This window comes from Lissotriton vulgaris, chromosome 5, assembly GCF_964263255.1.
Source record: "Lissotriton vulgaris chromosome 5, aLisVul1.2, whole genome shotgun sequence".
NCBI classification, from domain to species: Eukaryota; Metazoa; Chordata; class Amphibia; order Caudata; family Salamandridae; genus Lissotriton; species Lissotriton vulgaris.
The window spans coordinates 80894693-80917139 of NC_141693.1; the positions used below are offsets into that span (position 1 = coordinate 80894693).

Consider the following 22447-nt stretch of genomic DNA (forward strand, 5'->3'; position numbering starts at 1 on the left):
ACCTACTTGCAATCAGACGTGTTGGTTGTCACCAGAATGCTTCGTTACTGCTGCTGGATGCTAGGACATGAAGAGCACACCACTCACTTGAGTCGGGTCCAGCAACTTTTTGAATATCCGACCTCACTTCCTTCCAGAGGAGGATGCGAGGTCACAGCCACGACACACATAACCACTGCCCAGGTCTCCATACTATTAGGCAGTGAGACAGTGTTCATCTTTCTTTTCCCGCTCGCCAGCAGTTAAGTCACCCATTCTTTCAGCTCAGTTTGATTCTGGTGGTTAAGTGACACCGCGGGAGCATTTCTTCATCGCTCCAGCGGTACTTAGTAATCGTCTCGGGCGGCATCAATGCTGTAGCGGCTGGGAGCCGACAGAGGGCGCACTAACAGCAACAGTCAGTGAGGTAATAAATAGCATGTGAATAAATGTGACATGCAGTAGACACGGCCCTGATAGGTAAGTGCCGGTGCTAAGCACCAGAAAGCACCGGCACAATTAGCAAAGCAACCCGCTTCTCCCTATGTACTGGCGACCTTAGGCCTGCTGCTTCAGCTGCGGGGGGCGCGCGCAGCCGTGAACGGCGGCTGCGCGCGAGCACTAGCACGCAATCTGAGAGGCAGGGACGGCACGCGACTGGGGCAAGCCGGTGTGTCCTGTTGAAAGAGGGTACCCCTCCTTAGGTGCTCGGTGACTTGTTGGGGGCCTGTTGACGACTGTGCACCTGCCCGTCCTTGTGCAAGACAGTCTGTCCAGTGCTCACCCTCATTTGGCGAACGTCACCATGGAGCGCAAAGACACGCCGAGACGAGGTAGGAAGGGGGGGGGGTGTCTCTGTGTGTGCTTGCGCATGCGCTGCGGCGAGGGGGGATGTTCTGTATGTGTGTGTGTGTGAGTGTGTGTGGGTGAGTGTGTGTATGTGCGGCGAGGGGGGGTCTGTTATGTTATGTTATAACAATTTATTATGCGCACAGCGACTCCAGCGAAGGAGCATCCCGGCGCAGAGACACTAAGCAGTCATAACACAGCATGGAGACAATGCTACAGAAAAGTACTAAAACAGGGAAGCTAAAATAGGAAGGTTTTTATGGCTCTACGAAACGACAGCAAATCCTCTATCAGCCGAATTTCAACTGGGAGGGTGTTCCAGATTGACGCGGCTCTCACCCTGAAGGAACGGCCCCCCATCCTGCTGAGCCTAAATCTGGGGACAACAGCGCGGGCCTGCCCTTGAGATCGAAGATTGCGGGTAGGGACATAGAAGGAAATGGAGTTGGCCAGGATCTCGGGACCTGTGCCTCTAAGGATTTTGAAGGTCAGACACAGGACCTTGAAAAGAATACGCTTTCTGACCGGGAGCCAGTGCAGGGAGCGGATGACATGAGACACCGGGCAGAACTTAGGAAGTCCAACAATGGCTCTCGCCGCGGCGTTCTGCACCCGCTGCAGACGGGTTAACTCAGCCTGGTTGGCCCCCGCCAGCAAAGAGCTGGCGTAGTCCAGACGGGAGATGATGGTTGCCTAGACCACAAGCTGTCTGGTGGGGGCGTCAAAGAACTTAAGCACCGGCCTTAACCCTCTTAGGAGACCGAAACAACAGGCTGCGATTTTTTTAGTGTGCCCTGTAAATGTAAGACCAGCGTCTAACCAGACCCCGAGGTTCTTCACCTCCGACACTGGGGTCGGAGTGGGGCCCAACTCCGAAGGCCACCACTGGTCGCCCCAAAGCTCCACTCCCTTCCCGACAACCATAACCTCTGTTTTTGTGGCATTAAGCTGGAGACAGTTACCTGTCAACCAGCTGGCCACCGCCTTCAGTCCGGACTGAAACCTGGGGGCATCTTGTTCCGCATCCCCGCTGAGAGTAACCGCCAGCTGTGTGTCGTCGGCATATGAGACCATGGTTAGGCCCCACTGCCTTGCGACATCAGCCAGCGGTCTCACGTAGAGATTGAACAGCGTGGGACTCAGCGAGGATCCCTGCGGAACCCCCATGGCCAGAGGCTGGAACCTGGACTTGAAGGGAGGGATGGCAACACAGAAGGAACGGTTGTCTAGGAAGGAGCGGAACCACTGCAGCGCCTGGCCGCCGATACCAGTCTCCTCGAGCCGCCTAAGGAGGATGCTGTGCGATACAGTATCGAATGCGGCGCTGAGATCTAACAAAATCAGCGCCGCCGTCTGCCCATCATCCAACCTTGCACGGAGATGTTCCACCATCACCAGAAGGGCAGTCTCTGTGCTGTGGCCAGCACGGAAGCCATTCTGTGTGGGATCGAGGGCATTGGACCGGGCTAAGTGTTCAGACAGGGCCAGGTTGACATGGGCCTCTGTCAACTTAGCTGGCCAGGGCAGCAGCGAGATGGGACGGTAGCTTTCCGGCTTGGATGGGTCAAGAGTTGGTTTTTTAATGATCGGAGACACCACCGCCTGCTTCCAGCTGATGGGAACGACCCCAGTCTCTAGGGAGAGATTGACAAGAGAGCGTATAGCCACGCGCCCCACAAAGGTCTGGTCTCGAAAGAGGGTAGGCCTCACTGGATCGGATGGGGACCCAGATTTAACTTGCGTAGCAAGTTTGTCAAACCCTTCCAAGGTGAGGGGGGGAAATGAGAGCAGAGCGGGCTGGTCAGATGTCTCCTTAGGGCTACCCAGCGCTATACCAGTGCTCGGGAAAGTCCGATATATAGACTGGACTTTTCCCAAGAAATAGGAAGCGAGGGATTCACAGTGTGTGACAGAGCTCTCAACCGTTGAGATAGACCGCTTAGACATAAGATCTTTCACCGCCTTGAAGATGGCCTTCGACGGGTTAGTGCTGTTCCGGAATTCCTCGGCATAAAATGCCGCTCGGGCACGACATATGGCCCGGTGATAGATTTTGACGGACGCGACATATGTTGCTTTTAACTCAGCCCCATATGTCTTCCGCCAGGCCCTCTCCGCCCGTCTACAGGCTCCCTTCAGAGCGCGCAAAGCGTCGTCGTACCAGGGGCTTGACACACGAGGATTGATCTTCGTTGTTACTACAGGTATCAAAACATCCAGAGCCCTAGTGAGCCAAGAGCAGAAGAGATCATACCCCTCCTCTACGTTGTTAAATGGGCCCAGAGGTTCCACTGACAAAAGATGGTAAAAGTCATCCAGCCTGAGTTTACTCCAGGGTCTCCTGGGTACCCGCTTGGCTGAAAAGGTGGAAATGTTGGAAGTTATAGGGCAGCAGATGGATACCAAAGAATGGTCAGACCACTCTACAGGAGTCACCGACGTGACTTTAGCCTCGGTCAAGTTGGTAAAAAAAGGGTCAAGAATATGCCCCCCGGAATGAGTAGGCTGGGAGACCAGCTGAAAAAGTTGAAAAGCCTCTAAGTCCATGAGAATACTACGTGCTGTCAGGCAGGATGGAGCATCGAAATGCAAATTTAAATCGCCCAGAATGGAAAAATTAGCACAGTCAGTGACCAAGGTGGCGACAGTGTCCGGGAAAGCATTCCTGAACGCCACATCACTGCCCGGCGGACGATACACCACCATCCCAGAGAGTGTATATTCTGGGCTGACAGAGACTTTAAAAGAGGCGCTTTCACAGCCAGCGATCTTAAGTATAGTCCACACACAGGAAAAACTAGATCTCACAATCAGGGCTATACCCCCGCCTCTAGATAGCCTATTCGCAGTATACATAGAGTAGCCGGGAGGACAAACAAGATTGGGAATAGCAGTGTCGGCTTCCTGAAGCCATGTTTCGGTTAAGGCTAAAATATCCGGGGCTTCATTTTCAATCAGGTCGTACACATTCTGTCGATGTTTAAGGATCGACCTGACGTTAAGGTTCATAATCCGCAGTGAAGGCGGTAGTCCCCTGTTGTGCCGGACGGCAGAGGGACAACGCCGCGAAAGAAGCTGCGGAGGGTCAAGCACCAGGCCATTACAGGGACAGCGGTAGGGGCCGCATAGGGGATGAACGGGCGGTAAAGTGCAATGACCGCTCACCTTGCCGATGGAGTACAAGCGCTCCCTGGAGTATGTGGGCATGGCAACAGTGCTGGGTAGACGAGAGCAGGCCAGAGCCCGCCACGTCCCGCGCGTCCTTAGCGCGGACGGGCGCAGACGGGCAGGACTCTGGCACGACTCCGGCCACGCGAGGACACGCCCGCTGCGCGATCCCGCTGCGCTAGGGGGCAGAGAGTATGTAGATTGGGAGGTGAGGGAAGACTAGAGCGTCACCCTCTCAAGATGGCCGCCCGCCGAGGGACAGACAGGAAGTAGGAGCACTCGATCTCCCTCCACTCAAACAGCATCAAAGAGCTGCGGTGGACCGGGGAGACAGCGCTGTGCCTGGCAAGGTAACAGAAGTATTGAAATAAACTTTACAATTTTAAGAGTAGCCCAAAGGTTAAGAACACACACACTTTAAAAATTCGACCTCAGTAGTGCAGACACGCTCCACACCCAAGCGCTAACGTGCTAGTGGTCATTCAGCACGAGCGCCAGTGTAAACAGCCCTTAATAGTCAGGGAGGGAGGGAAGACTAGAGCGTCACCCTCTCAAGATGGCCGCCCGCCGAGGGACAGACAGGAAGTAGGAGCGCTCGATCTCCCTCCACTCAAACAGCATCAAAGAGCTGCGGTGGACCGGGGAGACAGCGCTGTGCCTGGCAAGGTAACAGAAGTATTGAAATAAACTTTACAATTTTAAGAGTAGCCCAAAGGTTAAGAACACACACACTTTAAAAATTCGACCTCAGTAGTGCAGACACGCTCCACACCCAAGCGCTAACGTGCTAGTGGTCATTCAGCACGAGCGCCAGTGTAAACAGCCCTTAATAGTCAGGGAGGGAGGGAAGACTAGAGCGTCACCCTCTCAAGATGGCCGCCCGCCGAGGGACAGACAGGAAGTAGGAGCGCTCGATCTTCCTCCACTCAAACAGCATCAAAGAGCTGCGGTGGACCGGGGAGACAGCGCTGTGCCTGGCAAGGTAACAGAAGTATTGAAATAAACTTTACAATTTTAAGAGTAGCCCAAAGGTTAAGAACACACACACTTTAAAAATTCGACCTCAGTAGTGCAGACACGCTCCACACCCAAGCGCTAACGTGCTAGTGGTCATTCAGCACGAGCGCCAGTGTAAACAGCCCTTAATAGTCAGGGAGGGAGGGAAGACTAGAGCGTCACCCTCTCAAGATGGCCGCCCGCCGAGGGACAGACAGGAAGTAGGAGCGCTCGATCTCCCTCCACTCAAACAGCATCAAAGAGCTGCGGTGGACCGGGGAGACAGCGCTGTGCCTGGCAAGGTAACAGAAGTATTGAAATAAACTTTACAATTTTAAGAGTAGCCCAAAGGTTAAGAACACACACACTTTAAAAATTCGACCTCAGTAGTGCAGACACGCTCCACACCCAAGCGCTAACGTGCTAGTGGTCATTCTGTATGTGTGTGCGTGCGTGTGAGTCTGCTTCCAAGGAGCCATGGGAGACAGGAAGCGCGCGCGACCTGATCCCAGTTCCAAGGTTGCGCGTGCACCTCGCTTGTCTGTCTCCCTTGACTCCTCGAAAGCCAGAATGATTACAATAGAGTCTCGGAACGACAGATTGCTTCGCAATCTGTTCGCAGTTCCGATACCTAAAAACTGCCTTTCACAGTAACTGAGACACCGTAAGCTGTATGGCTGATCCATGGATTTGTTTCATTGCCCATATCAATGTTTATTTTTACACCTAGTTTGAAACACTTTTAAGTAGGTAGATGTGAAGCTTTAGGGGAGATTTTGTGCATAAAACTTGGTTTATGCCTTAGATTACAAATGTTTGCATGCAGAAACTGTAGTCTTTCTTAGTGGAAATTAATATGAAACTTAATTCGGACAATCATTAGTTTGTAAAGAGGTGACAGTTCATGGGGCATGGAATGCATTCATGGCCAATTTGGGGTGTTATTTGAAGGGCGTCCCAGTTTCCTTGATCCAGCCAGTGTTCCGATTACTATCAAATGGAAGTTATATGAAGCTGAACAACTACGGTTGTTGTGGGACAAAACTGGGAGTGCCATATGTGGTAACGGCTTCCAGGGTAGTGATCTGTTGTAATAATGTGTTATTTCCACCTAATCACACAACTAGGGAAGTTACTTTGCAGCATACGATTCCTATTTTTAACATTAACTCTGATAAGTTAAGTCGACTGAAAGCCTTATTGTTTCAATAGAATGTAGCTTTAACATCTATAACTTTGGCAAGGTTAGGGGTTCAGATGAGGCAATGTATGCTAGCTATAAATTGGAACAACATTTTCTGATGATATATGTGGATAGGTGTTGTGAGAAGTTAGCCTGGCATATGATGTCCACTAGTTCTAGTGGGCACCTTGCACCAGTCTAATCGACCCTTATTGATAGTGGTTGTAAAGTCAACCTTATAGACAAGTTATCCTAGTGGTAGTATGGACCAGCAGTCGTCAGGCTAAGACTTAGAGGCGAGTTAAGCAAGTTGTTTTACCATTTATAATCCCTTGAATACCAAATGAAAGGACACCACACAAGGTATATATCAAATATATATGTATGTATTCTAAACACAACCCCTCTGGACTCTTTATGAGGTCAGAGGTAAAAGTAATATGCAAGGAACTTAATTGGCATACGATAAATTGCACAAATACAGTTATGCCCTGGGGCCTCACAAACCATATACTAAAATAGTGGTATAAGAACCACAAGAGAAATAGAAAGCAGGCCTGGAGCCTGTGGAATCGCTGGGGCTACACTAAACAACCAAAGGTTAGGATGCAGGAGGCCCCCGGGAGACGCGTGCAGTGTCTAAACACAGCCGTGGATTACCATTGACTTTCTATGGAGTTCGTAGAAGTTACAAAGTTACAGATTAAGGGCACAAAGGAGTGAACTACGATGGAGCCCTTTTAGACTAGGACACTAGGAAAGTTAATGCCCACTGGAGCACTCGAGTTACCTCACCCAGGGAAGCCAAGTGCATAGGTGTCTTTTTGTGTCAGGTTTCGGCGTCGATTCCAATGGAGAGCTGCGAACAAGTGCTGCAGGTGACCAGAGGGAAAAGTGTCCGGATGGATGCAAGGGTGGATCGGAGATGTGAAGAACCCGAAAGCAGAAGGGACAGAGTCTGGGTCACAGGCCAGTGACCAGGAAGGTACCAGGAAGGAAACAGGCGATGTTGGGAGTTTCCAGGTGAAGAAGGGAAGCTTGTCTCTGCAGCCACGAGGACCAGGATGCATCGACGACGACCAGGAGCTGGATTCGTGCTGTTACACAAAGGATCTAGTTGACCGCGGTGTCGGTATCTGGATTGGACCCAACAAGCCTTGGCAAACGCAACCCACGCAGGAAGTAAAGATTGGCTTCAGTGCAGACCAGCAAGGTCTGAGGAACTTCTCTTTTGGGGAGAATTTGAAGCAAGCCTAGAGCAACCAGGAAAGCGAGTTAGTTTCAAAAGGAAGTCTTCCAGGGGCTCACTAGCTAACGGGCAAGGAACCGGGAAGACAAATCCAGCTGAAATGCAGGAGCGGGCCCCACGGGACACTCGTGGAGTGTGGAGGCCTGAGCTTTGGTGCAAATATGGCTCGGGTCTGGGGCTTCAAGCACCCCAATGCACAACTTCCGAATACTTCTGGAAGCTGATGTAGCATTGCAAAATGCAGGATGTCCAGGAGTTCCGGTCCCAAATCTCTCGTGTCCGCCACGGGTCTCAGCTTTGCTGGGAACGTCAAGCAGCGCCAGAGATGTCTGGAAGTCTGTGTCCTGTGTCGCAGAGTCTTCGGGATCTGGCAGGAGCCTCGACAATGCAGACCGGAAAGATGCTTCTTGGTGCCCGTTTGAACAGGGTGGTCACTCCTTGACCACAAGGGAGAGGTCTTCCGTCTTCCAGTCGAAATGGAACGTCGAAGGTCCAGGATTTATGTTTCAAAGTTTCGTCCAGGGTAATCTAAAGTCCTAGGGACACAGCTACTATACTTATACTAAGTTTGGGGGCAGGACTACCTGCAAGTTCCCTCCTCTGGGTGGATCTGGGGAGGAGGTGGTTACACCCCTTCCCCTTTGACCAGTTTCACGCCAGAGCGGGGCTGGAGTGCCCCAGCAACTGATTTGAACCGGGCTATGCATGGATCACCTTGTATGCCCAGGCAGTGTCTGGAATTGAATTTCTGAATGCAGCCCTCCCTGCCCAAAAACACTAAAGCCTGTCTGGGGTGGTGCCAGCCCCTCCCCTGACAGGAAACCTATTGTCCAAGCCTCCCCTGCCAGAGTTTCGCCCAGCAGCAGGAGGTCAGACTCATGTCTGTGACAGCGGCATCCATTTTGTGATGCTGAGGCTCTGTTTAACTTTAACGGGTTATAACAATAACTGTCTTCTCCCGCTAGAAGGGTGGAATGCTACCCCCGCCAGATCTGGCAGGGGGGTAGTATTTTAAAGTGTTTGACAACTTACACGACTTGTTTTGATAAAGCCAAACCAAAGTTAACATTACCCCCCACGAGGATTATAATGCACTCAAGAGTATATGGTATGGCTATATCATAGAACAGCTATAAGGAGATGGTTCTGAAAGCTGTAGAGGGGCTCAGCTCATGCTAGGGCACCCTCTCACATAAAACCAAGCGCTTTGCCTCAAGGATTGATAAGGCCTATCATAGACTTATAGGTTATTATGTGTCTATATATAAGGTAGATATAGGTATACTATATCTAAATAAGGGGTGATTACACCACCTTACCCAGGCTGTGTGAACAGACCTGTGGTGTCAGTTTGGAAGCCCAACCAGGGGTGGCACAATACATGCTGCAGTCCCTGGTAGGTCTTGGATGCACCTATGCCCTGGGTACCTATGGTACACTGTACAGGGACTCATAAGGGTGACCCAGTAAACAATCTGGTATGTACCTAATGTACATGGTATCAATTTAGAGAGAGAACAGCTCGGCTGCGGGCCTGAGTAGCAGGACCACAGCCACACTAAAGTTGAAAAACCAGAAAATCAAAGCAAAAAGTGGGGGTGACCATAGGAAGCAGACCCTACTTTCCTACACAACACCCCCCCCCCCTAAACGCAGGGACATTAAACTAACCTTGACCAGTTGAGACTTCATGTTCTAAGTGGAAATATCTGGAGAGTCCATCTGCGTTGCCATGGTCAGTCCCAGGTCCATGTTCCACTGTAAAGCCCATCCCCTGTAGGGAAATGGATCACCCGAGTAGTTTGGGATTTTCACCCTTCATCTGATTTACCCACAAGAGGGGATTATGGTCGGTCTGAATCTTGAAGTGAGTACCAAAGAGGTATGGCCTCAGCTTCTTCAGGGCCCAAACCACAGCAAAGGCCTCCCTTCCAATAGCTGACCAACGTTTCTCCCTGGGGGTCAGCCTTCTGCTTATAAAAGCTACTGGCTGGTCTTGACCATCTTTATTGAATTGTAAAAGCACAGCCCCCACTCCCAACTCTGAAGCATCTGTTTGAACAATGAACATTTTGGAGTAGTCTGGACTTTGCAAAATTGGTGCTGTACAGATGGCCTGCTTCAGGTCATCACATGCCTTTTCACAGCTGACTGTCCACTGAACTTTCTTAGGCATTTTCTTGGACGTTAAGTCATTAAGGGGTGTCACTATGGAACCATACCCCTTGACAAATTTCCTGTAGTACCCAGTCAGGCCCAAGAAAGCTCTGACCTGAGTCTGGGTAGTTGGAGCAGTCCATTCCATTATGGTCTGGATCTTGCTCTGCAATGGTTGAACCTGGCCTCCACCTACAAGGTGGCCCAGGTACACAACCTTACTCTGCCTTATCTGCCACTTAGTAGCCTTAATAGTCAGGCCTGCCTTTTGCAGGGCCTCCAAAACTTTCTTCAGGTGGATCAGGTGATCTTCCCAGGTGGAGCTAAAGACAGCAATATCATCTAGATAAGCTGCACAGTAGTCATCCAGGCCTGTGAGGACTTGGTTCACCAACCTTTGGAAAGTGGCAGGTGTATTTTTCAGACCAAAGGGTATTACCACAAATTGATAGTGCCCACCAGGGGTTGAAAATGCTGTCTTGGCTTTTGCAGCATCAGCTAGCCTCATCTGCCAGTAGCCAGCTGTCCGGTCAAATGTGCTCAAAAACTTGGCAGATGCCAATCTGTCTATGAGCTCATCTGCCCTTGGTACTGGATGGGCATCTGTCCTAGTGACAGCATTGAGACCTCAGTAATCCACACAAAACCTCATCTCTCTCTTATCATCTTGGGTGTGAGGTTTAGGCACAAGGACTACTGGACTGGCCCATGGGCTCTCTGAGGGTTCAATGACTCCCAATTCCAACATCTTTTGTACCTTTGTCCTGATACAGTCCCTGACATGATCAGGTTGCCTGTAAATCTTACTTTTAACAGGCAGACTGTCCCCAGTGTCCACTTCATGAGTGCACCAGGTAGTCTGAGTTGGAGTCAGAAAAAACATATGCCTATATGACTGCAAAACTTGTCTACAGTCATTCTGCTGTTGGTCAGTGAGGCTGTCTGCCAAGACTAAACCATCAACTGAACCATAATCAGGGTTCTGAGAGAGCCGGTCTGGGAGAGAGTAACTCTCCTTCTCCTGTCCTTCATCAGTGGCCATGAGCAAGCCCATGTCCGCCCTGTCAACATATGGTTTCAATCTGTTGACATGAAGCTCCCTGTGGGGGCTCCTGGGAGTTCCAAGATCAACCAAATAGGTGACTTCACCCTTTTGCTCAACAATAGTGTGGGGTCCAGACCATTTGTCTTGGAGTGCTGCCGGGGCCACTGGCTCCAACACTCACACTTTCTGTCCTGGCTGGTACACAGTCAGCACAGCCAATTGGTCATGCCAGGCTTTTTGTAATTCCTGGCTAGCCTCAAGGTTTTTGGATGCCTTTTTCATATACTCAGCCATCCTGGAGCAGAGACCATGTACATAGTCCACAATGTCCTGTTTGGGACGTTTGAGAGGTAACTCCCATCCCTCCTTCACCAGACAAAGGGGTCCTCTTACAGGATGTCCAAACAAAACTTCAAAAGGGCTGTAGCCAACCCCCTTCTGTGGGACTTCTGTGTAAGCAAACAAAAGGCAAGGCAGTAGGATATCCCATCTCTGCCTGAGCTTTTCAGGGAGACCCTTAATCATGCCCTTTAAGGTCTTGTTGAATCTCCCAACTAGACCATTGCATTGTGGATGATAGGGTGTGGTGAACTTATAGTTCACTCCACACTCCTTCCACATTGCAGTCAGGTAACTAGACAGGACGTTAGCACATCTGTCTGATACATCCTCCTTAGGGAAGCCCATTCTTGAGAAAACTCCCAGGAGGGCTCTTGCCACAACAGGTGCAGTTGTGGTCCTAAGTGGAATAGCTTCTGGGTATCTGGTGGCATGATCCACTACAGAATACACCTGTGCCCAGATGCTGTTTGGGGATCCATTGGTCCAACAATGTCAATCCCTACTCTTTCAAAGGGAACCCCCACAACAGGTGAATGAATGAATGAATGAATGTTGGATTTATAGAGCGCATGGTTACCCTGGGGCGTCCCAGAGCTTACCACTGGGGAACCAGTCCTGGCTTTCCCTGTGAGATGGTTCCTTTACTGGACATCCCCAAGGTGCAGCCAGGCATCCCCGGTGGTGATGGGGCCGGAGTGGAGATTAAACAAGCTATTGCCCAGAGTTGCAGCGTGGGACCCCATGGTTAGAGTGGCACCGAGACGAGATTTATCGGGCCCACTGACATTGGTCCTGCACCCGGCCGCGTCGGGAATTGAACCCTGGTCCAGGGTCGACCTCTGCCTCCGGGTCTGCCACCTCTAACCGTTGAGCCAAACTTCTCCAGGTAGTGGTATAAGGGTGGCCTTTGTAGTGCCATCTGATTTGCCACTGGCTTGGCAGGTGACACAGGAGCAACAAAACTCCTTGGTGTCTTCTGACATGTGAGGCCAGTGAAAGTGTGAGACAAGCCTGTCCCAAGTCTTGTTCTGGCCAAGATGTCCTGCTAAGGGAATATCATGGGCTAGTGTTAAAAGGAAGCCTCTGAATGCCAAAGGTATGACCAACCTCCTGGAAGCACCAGGCTTGGGGTGTCTACTCTCTGAAGCCCTTCATCCCAATAAACTTTATGGGTTCCACTTGCATTCCCAGCAGCCTCAGCAGCACCTTGCTGTCTGAGGGGTTCAAGAGAAGGGCAGTCCAACTGTGCCTGCCTCAGATCTAACCTGGAAGGTCCCCCTGTCCCAAGAAACTCAACCTGATCAGGCTCAAGCTCTTCTAGGACAGTTCCTTCTTCAGGCTCACAATCAGCTTCCTCAGAAGGCTGATCCACATACTGAGGCAGGGGGGAAGGCAAAGCCTTAACCCTACTGCTCCTTTTCCCGGTAGGCAACTGGTCCATTATTCCAGAATCCAGTGCCTGTTCAGTGTTGCAATTTTTGACATGTGACCTAGTCACAGCAGGCACATGTGCTGAGATGCCTAGCATTTCTGCATGTGTCCTATACTCCACTTCAGCCCAAGCTGAAGTCTCCAGGTCATTGCCAAGCAAACATTCTACAGGGAGGTCTGAGCTAACAACAACCTTCTTTAGGCTGGTTACCCCTCCCCAGGAGAAATTAACAACTGCCATACTGTGTGTGGTAGTGACATTGCTAGCATTGGTCACCAGGTAATTTTCACCTAGTATGATCTGTCCAGGGTCCACAAAGCTGGGTGTCACCATTGTGACACTAGCACAAGCGTCCGTGTAGACATGAGTCACTTTATCATTAATCAAATGAGTTTGTCTGTACTTGCCCAAGTTATTGGGACTCACAGTAGAGGACATTGCTATGTCCCCATCACAGATCAAAACAGCTTGAGTTGGTATTCTGACTAGGCCAGAATCCATCTCAGTTCCCAGGGTAAAACCTACTACACCCTTCTGTTGAGAACCACCACTTGGAGCTGAACTAGGGGGTACAGTTGCCTTAGGGGCAATGGTGGCTGGAGCTGCCTCCTTCTTGGTGCACTCACTGGTCCAGTGAGTATTTACCTTACAACCTTTGCACCATGGTTTCTTAGGACCTTCTTTCTTTTTTGATTGTTGAGACCTCCCACCATTAGAAGCTTTTTGGGGACCTTGAGAAGACTTCTGGTCTTTTGCTTTCTCCCCACCCTTTTGGTCTTGCTTCTTCTGATCATCACCTTGGTTCTGTACCTTCTGCTTCACCCTGGTTCTGACCAATTTGTCTGCCCTCTTACCCAATTCTTATGGAGAGGTCAAATCAGAGTCAACCAAGTGCTGATGCAATAACTGGTTCTGACAATTATTAAGAATCTGTTCTCTGATTAGAAGGTTATACAATCCTGTATAGTCACTTACTTTACTGCCCAGTAACCAGCCCTCCAGAGCCTTAGTAGCACAATCTACAAAATCAGTCCAGCCCTGAGTCTGTGTCTTCTGGGTCTCCCTGAACAGCAACCTGTACTGATTAGTGGTTAAGCCAAACCCATCTATTAGAGCACTCTTCAGGACATAGTAGTTGTCAGCATCCTCTTCTCTCACAGTGAGGAGCTTATCTCTGCCTTTGTCTGCAAAGGAGAGCCACAAAATTGCTGCCCACTGACTTTGGGGTACCTGCTGTACTTTGCAAGCCCTCTCCAAAGCAGTTATCCATTTGTGAATGTCATCCCCAACCTGGTAGCAAGGGACACATTTGCTCAGGTTTCTATGGTCACAAGACCTATACCTACCACTGGGGATATTGCTGCCACCAGTGGGCTCTAGCCCACACAATTTCCTCTCGCTTTCAAGAGCTAGGGTCTCTTTGACCAAGGCAACTTCTTGCCTTTTGATCCTAAGCTGGGCTTCTTCCATCCTAGCTTCATGTTCCCTCTGTTCTGTGGAAGTTCTCCTCCTCCTAGAGGTGTTCCTCCTTCTCCTATGAACAGAGGCAGAAGACCCAATTGATGAACCAGAATGGTGAGACTCTCCTGATGAGGATCTCCCCCTTCTAGGTCCACCAGTAGGCCTAACTGAGTGAATAGAGGAAGGCCCATTATGGCCATCTCCACCACCAGATAGTCCTGTGTTCCCCAGGTTGGGACAATTGTCACCACCCTGGTTCTCGCCCTTATCATCATCATCCTCCTGGTGAGGCACCTCACTAGAATTCTCTTCTGATGAAGGAAGGCCCCCCTCCCTGCTACCATGATTTCCTTGGTCTGATGCTTTTGCTAAGTCATCGGCCATTAAAATCTCTATCAGGTGGCTGGTGGTTGGACTTTGTCCTTGCCTTAACTTTCAGGCCACACACAAGCTCCTCAGATCCTGAAAAGTGAACGTGTCATACTTAGTTATCTGCAAATTGCTGTCATCTGGCATGGAGCCACTAGCTCTAGCTTTTAAGGCCATGACTAGTGAAGTGTGGTGTGTGCACCTACCTACACTACTTGGTTTCCTACTAGAACCTTAGGAGGAGTTGTAGTCAGGGTGTGATAAGCCCTTACTACCTACAACTGCTTAGTTCAGTAGAACGTATGTATTATAAGAAATTGTTTTATATGTACCTACAGGTACCTTAATGTGATCTTTCAAATGATATTTCAAGATTACTTGGTAAAACAATGCAAGCTCAAATCCCACACGCTGCTCACCAATGTGAGAAGTTAGCCTGGCATATGATGTCCACTAGTTGTAGTGGGCACCTTGCACCAGTCTAATCGACCCTTATTGATGGTGGTTGTAAAGTCAACCTTATAGACAAGCTATCCTAGTGGTAGCATGGACCAGCAGTCGTCAGGCTAAGACTTAGAGGCGAGTTAAGCAAGTTGTTTTACCATTTATAATCCCTTGAATACCAAATGAAAGGACACCACACAAGGTATATATCAAATATATATGTATTTATTCTAAACACAACCGCTCTGGAATCTTTATGAGGTCAGAGGTAAAAGTACAATACAAGGAACTTAATTGGCATACGATAAGTTGCACAAATACAGTTCTGCCCTAGGGGCCTCACAAACCATATACTAAAATAGTGGTATAAGAACCACGAGAGATATAGAAAGCAGGCCTAGAGCCTGTGGACTCGCTGGGGCTACTCTAAACAACAAAAGGTTAGGATGCAGGAGGCCCACGGGAGACGCGTGCAGTGTCTAAATACAGCCGCGGGTTACCATTGACTTTCTATGGAGTTTGTAGAAGTTACAAAGTTACAGATTAAGGGCACAAAGGAGTGAACTACGATGGAGCCCTTTTGGACTAGGACACTAGGAGAGTCAATACCCACCGGGGCACTCGAGTTACCTTACCCAGGGAAGCCGGGTGCATAGGTGTCTTTTCGTATGTGGTTTTGTCGTCGATTCCAATGGAGAGCTGCGAAGAACTGCTGCAGGCGACCAGGGGAAAAGTGTCCGGATGGATCCAAGGGTGGATCGGAGATGTGAAGAACCTGAAAGCAGAAGGGACAGAGTCTGGGTCACAGGCCAGTGACCAGGACGGAACCAGGCAATGTCGGGAGTTTCCAGGTGAAGAAGTGAAGCTTGTCTCTGCAGCCACGAGGACCAGGAGGCTTCGATGACAACCAGGAGCTGGATTCGAGCTGTCACATGAAGGATCTAGTTGACTGCAGTGTCAGTATCCGGTTTGGACCCAATAAGACTTGGCAAACGCAACCCATGCAGGAAGTGAAGCTTGGCTTCGGTGCAGACCAGCAAGGTCTGAGGAACTCTTTTGGGGAGAAGTTGGAGCAACCCTGGAGCAACCAGGAAAGCAAGTTAGTTTCAAAAGGAAGTTTTCCAGGGGCTCACTAGCCAAGGGCAAGGAACCGGGAAGACGCGTCGAGCTGAAATGCAGGAGCGGGCCCCACGGGACACTTGTGGAGTGTGGAGGCCTGAGCGTTGGTGCAAATGTGACTCGGGTCTGGGGCTTCAAGCACCCCAATGCACAACTTACAAATACTTCGGGAAGTTGATGTAGCATTGCAAAATGCAGGATGTCCAGGAGTTCCGGTCCCACATCTCTCGTGTCTGCCACGGGTCTCAGCTTTGCTGGGAGCGTCAAGCAGCACAGATATGTCTGGAAGTCCGTGTCCTGTGTCGCAGAGTCTTCGGGATCCGGCGGGAGCCTTGACAATGCAGACCGGCAAGATGCTTCTTGGTGCCTGTTTGAACAGGGTGGTCACTCCTTGACCACAAGGGAGATGTCTTCCGCCTTCCAGTCAAAATGGAACATCGAAGGTCCAGGATTTATGTGTCAAAGTTTCATCCAGGGTAATCTAAAGTCCTAGGGACACAGCTCCTATACTTATACTAAGTTTGGGGGCTGGACTACCTGAAAGGTCCCTCCGCTGGGTGGACCTGGGGAGGGGGTGGTTACACCCCTTCCCCCTTGTCCAGTTTCGGGCCAGAGTGGGGCTGGAGTGCCGCAGCAACTGGTTTGAACCGGGCCATGCATGGAGCACCTTGTGTGCCCCAGGCAGTGTCTAGAAAATGCATTCTGAATGCAGCCCTCCCTGCCCCAATACACTGAAGCCTGTCTGGGGTGGTGCCAGCACCCCCCCTGACAGGAAACCTATTGTCCAAGCCTCCCCTGCCGAAGTTTCGTCCAGCAGCAGGAGGTCAGACTCGTGTCTGTGGCAGCAGCATCCATTTTGTGATGCTGCGGCTCTGTTTAACTTTAACCGGGTATACCAGTAACTACATGTCTTCTCACTCTAGAAGGGTGGAATGCTACCCCCGCCGCCAGAACTGGCGGGGTGTAGTATTCCAAAGTGTTTGACACCTTACACAACATGTTTTGATAAAGCCAACTCAAAGTTAGCATAACCCCCCACGATGATTATAATGCACTTAAGAGTATATGGTATGGCTATATCATAAAACAGCTACAAGGAGATGGTTCCGAAAGCTGCAGAGGGGCTCAGCTCATGCTAGGGCACACTCTCACATAAAACCAAGCACTCTGCCTCCAGGATTGATAAGGCCTGTCATAGACTTATAGGTTACTATGTGTCTATATAAAAGGTAGATATAGGTATACTATATCCAAATAAGGGGTGATTACACCACCTTACTCAGGCTGTGGGAACAGACCTGTGGTGTCAGTTTGGAAGCCCAACCAGGGGTGGCACAATACATGCTGCAGCCCCTGGTAAGCCTTGGATGCACCTATGCCCTGGGTACCTATGGTACACTATACAGGGACTCACAAGGGTGACCCAGTAATCAATCTGGTATGTACCTAAAGTACATGGTATCCATTTAGAGAGAGAACAGCTGGGCTGTGGGCATGATTAGTAGGACCACAGCCACACTAAAGTAAAAAAAACAGAAAATCACAGCAAAAAGTGGGGGTGACCATAGGAAGCAGACCCTACTCCCCTACATGTGTGTCTCCATATTCGGACGTTTATGTTGTCCAGACACACATTCCTTCTTAATTTGTAGAAACCATATAACATTATTCTGCTCGACCTCTTGGTGGCATTTGTTACCATCTCCCAAGACAACCTCATTGCTAGACTTTAGGAATCTGGAATCCAAGTACCAGTCTTAGGTTGGATCGCCTCCTTCCGAGTCAGACTCCCCACCTTCACCTAAAAACACAAGAAGCTCGTCTGCGGAGTCCCTAAGGGCTCCTCTCTCAGTTCAACCTTTACATGAGACCCCTCATCTGCATCTTAAAGAGCCACACACCTTAACATTGTCTCCTATACCAATGACACTCAGCTAATTGTCTCTCTCAATGGCATGAACAGCACCACCAGGAACAACAGCACCTCTAAATGTCTGACTTGGATAACCGGAAGCAAGTGAACTGCCTCAAACTCAACACAGACAAAACGGAGATTCAGATCTTTGGAAATCGGAACTTTCCCTGGGACTCCTCCTGGTGGCCACCTGGCCTGGTTCCCACCCCCACAGACCACATCAGAAACTTTCAGCATCATCCTTGACGACAAGCTCTCGATTAACAAATAGGTCAAGACCGTGATTACATCCTATTGCCACATCCGTAGAATGCAGCACAAAATCTTCAAATGGCTTCCCACGCACACAAGACACACGGTTACCCAAGTCCACATCCTCAGCAGACTTGACTACGGCAATGCATTCTTAGCCAGCATCTCCACCCAGCTCATGCAAAGACTCTAAACGATCCAGAACACCGATGCCAGACTCATAGTAGACGTCCTCAGAAGCACATACATCACTCCCTACCTAGCAGAACTGCACTGGCTAACCATCCAGAAATGCTGCAACACACCTACAAAACCTCCTACAACAGAGGACCGACTCCAACTCTACCAACCCTCCAGATAGCTTTGCTCCACCTCTATAATCCCTCGCACATATCCCACACACCCAGAGAAGCAAGGCAGGAACACGCACTTTCTACATCATTGCTGCCAAAAGCTGGAAAGAACACTCTCCCACATTAGAACTACCACTCAACTCCTCATCTTCTGAAAGAGGCTGCAGACCTGGCTGTTCAAATAGGAGCACTGGCAGTCATAGGTTCCTGCTCCAGAACTGCCAGATCTACGCACCTGCTCCAGTACCTGAGAGCCTCGGGTGATAACCTGCACCATACAAATCTAACATAACATAATATACCCATCTTAATCCTTTAGAGCAGCTCCTGGGTAGTTGTTAAACTTAAGATATCAAACTCTATAGAGCGGCAATGTATTTGTTTTGCCTTCTGTCTAGAAAATATTCTAAAATCAGAGCATCTAGGAATAGAAGATATTCAAAATGTGGGAACTTTAGGCAAGACGCCACTAAGGTTCCTGATTATGATGCCAGAAAAACTGCTTACAAGCTTGAACTGGAATTGATGATCTACTGTGTACAGTGACAACAAAATACCACTTGAAGAGATCATAAAGCATCCAATGCTGCCGTATTATTCGAAATACCATTACACTCACCTTTTTCTTTTTGGAGATTTTCTGTGTACACAAAAACAAATTAATATGAGCTCTCTAGAATTACTGTTTATATAAGATCCATCTGTTATTGCTCACTTTATAAACTTACCTATTGTTTTCATTAAATCACCTATCAGAGAAAATTTAGAAAAGAATCATTTATTCTTGTTTTGAAAATGTGCCCTTTATTTCTACATCGCCTTTTGGTAAAAGTAGACGAATAAAGACAACTCAGAAATGCAGTATTAGCTATCTGGGAGGATTTCTAAATATTCGTATTGCAATTTGAAAAATGTGTGCACAAGTGATATTCATAAGATATTTCTGTTCATGTAGTCATAAATACTTTATGAATTTCAAACTGACCTATCACATTCACAATTTGTATACTTTCTTAAAACCCTCAATCATTGGCCTGGTGTTTTTGTAGTGTATCACAATAAGTTGCCTTGCAATACAATGGTGAGGGTTCTATAAAATAGTAATACATTCAATGTAGTTTATACAGTCTTCAAAGATATAGAATTAACAATATGTTCTGATTTTTTAAACCTCAAAACTATTTTTAAAAACACCCTACAATCGTTTGAACATTCTGTCTTTAGGAATGTCTCTCAGATAGCCAACAATAGGTCATTAATTTGAAAATTGGCATTTCTGGAGGTTTTCAAGATGGAGTTGCACAGTCTAATTTGAGTAAAATCCATTGGTTGTGATGAAGAATGTGCATTGCTTTGCTCACTGTGTAGAAGACTTCTGTTTTTGTATAAAGGAAACACGGTCCAACGGATGGTCCCTCTATAGAGCAAAAAAACGTTCCCAACATCATCATAAGCGAAAGATACATGACCGGCAGTAACAATCATCAGAGAAGTTGCTTAGCAGAAGTACTCTACCTTGACTAGATTTGTTCTTACCCTCACCTTTGTTTCAATGCAATTTCACATACCTTTTTCATTCTGGAGGGTGTCTGAAATAGAGACGACAAATGTGTTACTGGTGCAGTTTTAATACTCTATTGCTCTAAATTTCCAAGGCAAACTTTCAAGTTGTTCCAAGCTTGAATATTATGACACTTTGCTCACATGCAATTCTCTAAATTCACGATATTGCCAAATCTTACCGGATTGTTTCTAAAAACTGAGAGATTAAAAATGTCACATGTAAGAAATTGCGTTGGTGGTGGGCTGGGCTGTGAACCCTGGTCAAGCTCACCCACTATCCATGTTGGATCAAGGCACAAGCAAACCTCCAAAATGAACTGTCCCTCTTGATAGCTTGGCACAGAGCAGTGAGGCTTAACTCAAGAGCAATGTACAAAGTATATGTGGAACACTTCAAACTGTAAAACAGTGAAAACACACAACAAAATGAGCCCTTAACAGAGATCAAAAATTAGAGTAACTTTTAATGAAAAGAATCGCAAAAATACAATTAGTAGAACCAGAGAAATTGAATTGACCAGTTTAAGCGAAACGTGCACCAAAAACCATAAAGCTCCAACTGGGAATATGTGGTTGTGCTGAACTGGGACATAGCCATAAGTTGAGGCCAACAGCTATGGAGTGCAGGCTGGCTACAGGGGCCCAGTCAGACCTGCAGAACAGAGTACCAGAAAACCTGGTTGCAGAGCGTATGTGGATCTGCATCAAAGATGCGCTGCGGAGCCGAATCAATAAGTTGGTTCGAGATGTGGCAAGGCTGCAGTGCGAGGTCCTGTTTCATCGTTGTTGAGAATTCAGTCAACGGGGCTTATGATGCGAAGTCCGGCAATGGTGGCATTCACCGTTCACAGCTTCAGTTCCGAGGAGCTGAGATGCTTAGTCCATCACTGTCGTAGAGATTGCCATTGACATGACATGGAGGACATGGGCTGTGGATGCCCCGCACTGCAACATCAGAATGATGCGTCGGTCCTGAGGACTGCGGAGGAGAAGAGGGTCTTTTCGAAGGATCCAATCCACAAGTGGGATGTATGATTGAACAACTACTGCCTAAACCACAAATTCCGAAACCACGAAGGCTAAACAACGAGTAAAGCCAAACAACTACATTTTTAACAACGAGTTCCTCAACCACGAAAAAAACATCTCGTGACTGGCCAATAGATGGCCCTATTGATTTTATTTTCCCTCCTGAAACGTCCTTGTCAAGAGTAGATGTGCTCCTCCAAAAATGTATTCATAACCTGCACTCATACTTCATATTTTACAATGTGTTGCAGCTGTAAAGTGGAATGCATCCGTCAGCCCAGTTTCTGCCGAGTAAGCACACTCGGATATTTACCAATTACACATTATAAATGTATTGAAGCATTCTGCGCTTTGCAAATGAGCCGCTTCCAGGCCCCGGGTGCTGTGAGCGGGAGTATGAGGCCGGCCGGTAGGCTCCCTGTCCGTCCTGAGGTAGGATAGAACTGGACGCGAGCAGATAACACTTTTACCAATCTATCATATGTATCCACATAACATATCCAAGCCGCTTTTATCTGTGTGTGGGAGGTTGGGGTAGTTGAATAAATACACGGTGCAGATATTTATTATTTGACAGGTGCCATTGGTTGGGAAATGGTCTGCTTTTTGATGGTTTCATGGAGGCTGATGGGCCACATGTTCAACGGTTCAATAGTACAAATCAACCTTAATTTGTGGACCTCTCACATCCTTGGGCACCGGTGCTCCTGCACCTGCTGCGCTAATGGGAGCGGTGCCCCTTCCTCGCCACCATTACATTATACCCACCGCTATTTCAGATATGAATGGTTGACTGGGTTCCTCCTTATTCTTTTTTGCTTATAAACATAATGTCCCAGGGAGGCTTGAAAGTTGTGAAAGGAGACTCTAGGCTGAGTTTTATTTCCCATGCATTCGTCTTTAAAACTAAAGAGAATCGCAGCCTTAGTCTTTAACATTTGAATTAGTAGCATGGCATGGACAAATTGATTTAATACCCCCGGCGAATTGGGCCGGGATTAGACAATAAAGGGGTCTGAAAGCAAAGTTATTTTTTTTTCACAGAAAAAAATGCATTTATCTTTGAAAATTCAGTCAGACAGCAAACAAAATTTTAAATGCTTCGGATCTTGTAGTGTAATTTTTTTTATCATTTTCAGCATAAACCTTAACAATTCATACAGTCAAAATATTAATATTATGCGGTTATAAATCCCTATACATCATATTCATTACATCAAATATAATCAAAGTGCAACACATTAAGAGACTTGTCATTGTAATTACAACAGTGCCATCTACTGGCCACTCACAATGTCTTTTTTTTCGTGGTTTAGAGAAGTCCTTGTTCGAATAAGTCGTAGTTAAGAATGTCGTGGTTAAGGATGTCGTTGTTGTTAAGGATTCGTTGTTCAAGTCAGTCGTTTTTAAAACTTCGTTACAAATGCTGTTTCCCGGTGAAGTGTCCATTCTGTACAGGGGTGTGCCGCTCCACAGATGAGATGTGCCTATTTTGCTCGGGATGCGCCGCTGATCAGACAAGATTCATTGGTTCGGCTGGCA

General features: G+C 48.2%; 1 protein-coding gene across 10 annotated transcripts in view; it reads right to left on the minus strand.

The window, feature by feature from the left end:
* LOC147710249 (butyrophilin subfamily 3 member A3-like) overlaps nt 1–22447 on the minus strand; it is a 192360-nt gene that overhangs the window by 79009 nt on the left and 90904 nt on the right. For 6 of the 10 annotated variants that reach the window (XM_086920929.1, XM_086920930.1, XM_086920934.1 and 3 more), the window contains 3 exons: nt 19882–19902; nt 19042–19062; nt 18933–18953 (listed from right to left, as the gene is read on the minus strand). In XM_086920929.1, coding sequence (XP_086777055.1) covers nt 18933–18953; nt 19042–19062; nt 19882–19902 — 63 coding nt within the window. The remainder of the gene's footprint in view (nt 1–18932; nt 18954–19041; nt 19063–19881; nt 19903–22447) is intronic. The other 4 variants (XM_086920937.1, XM_086920933.1, XM_086920938.1 and 1 more) reach the window with 2 other exon arrangements.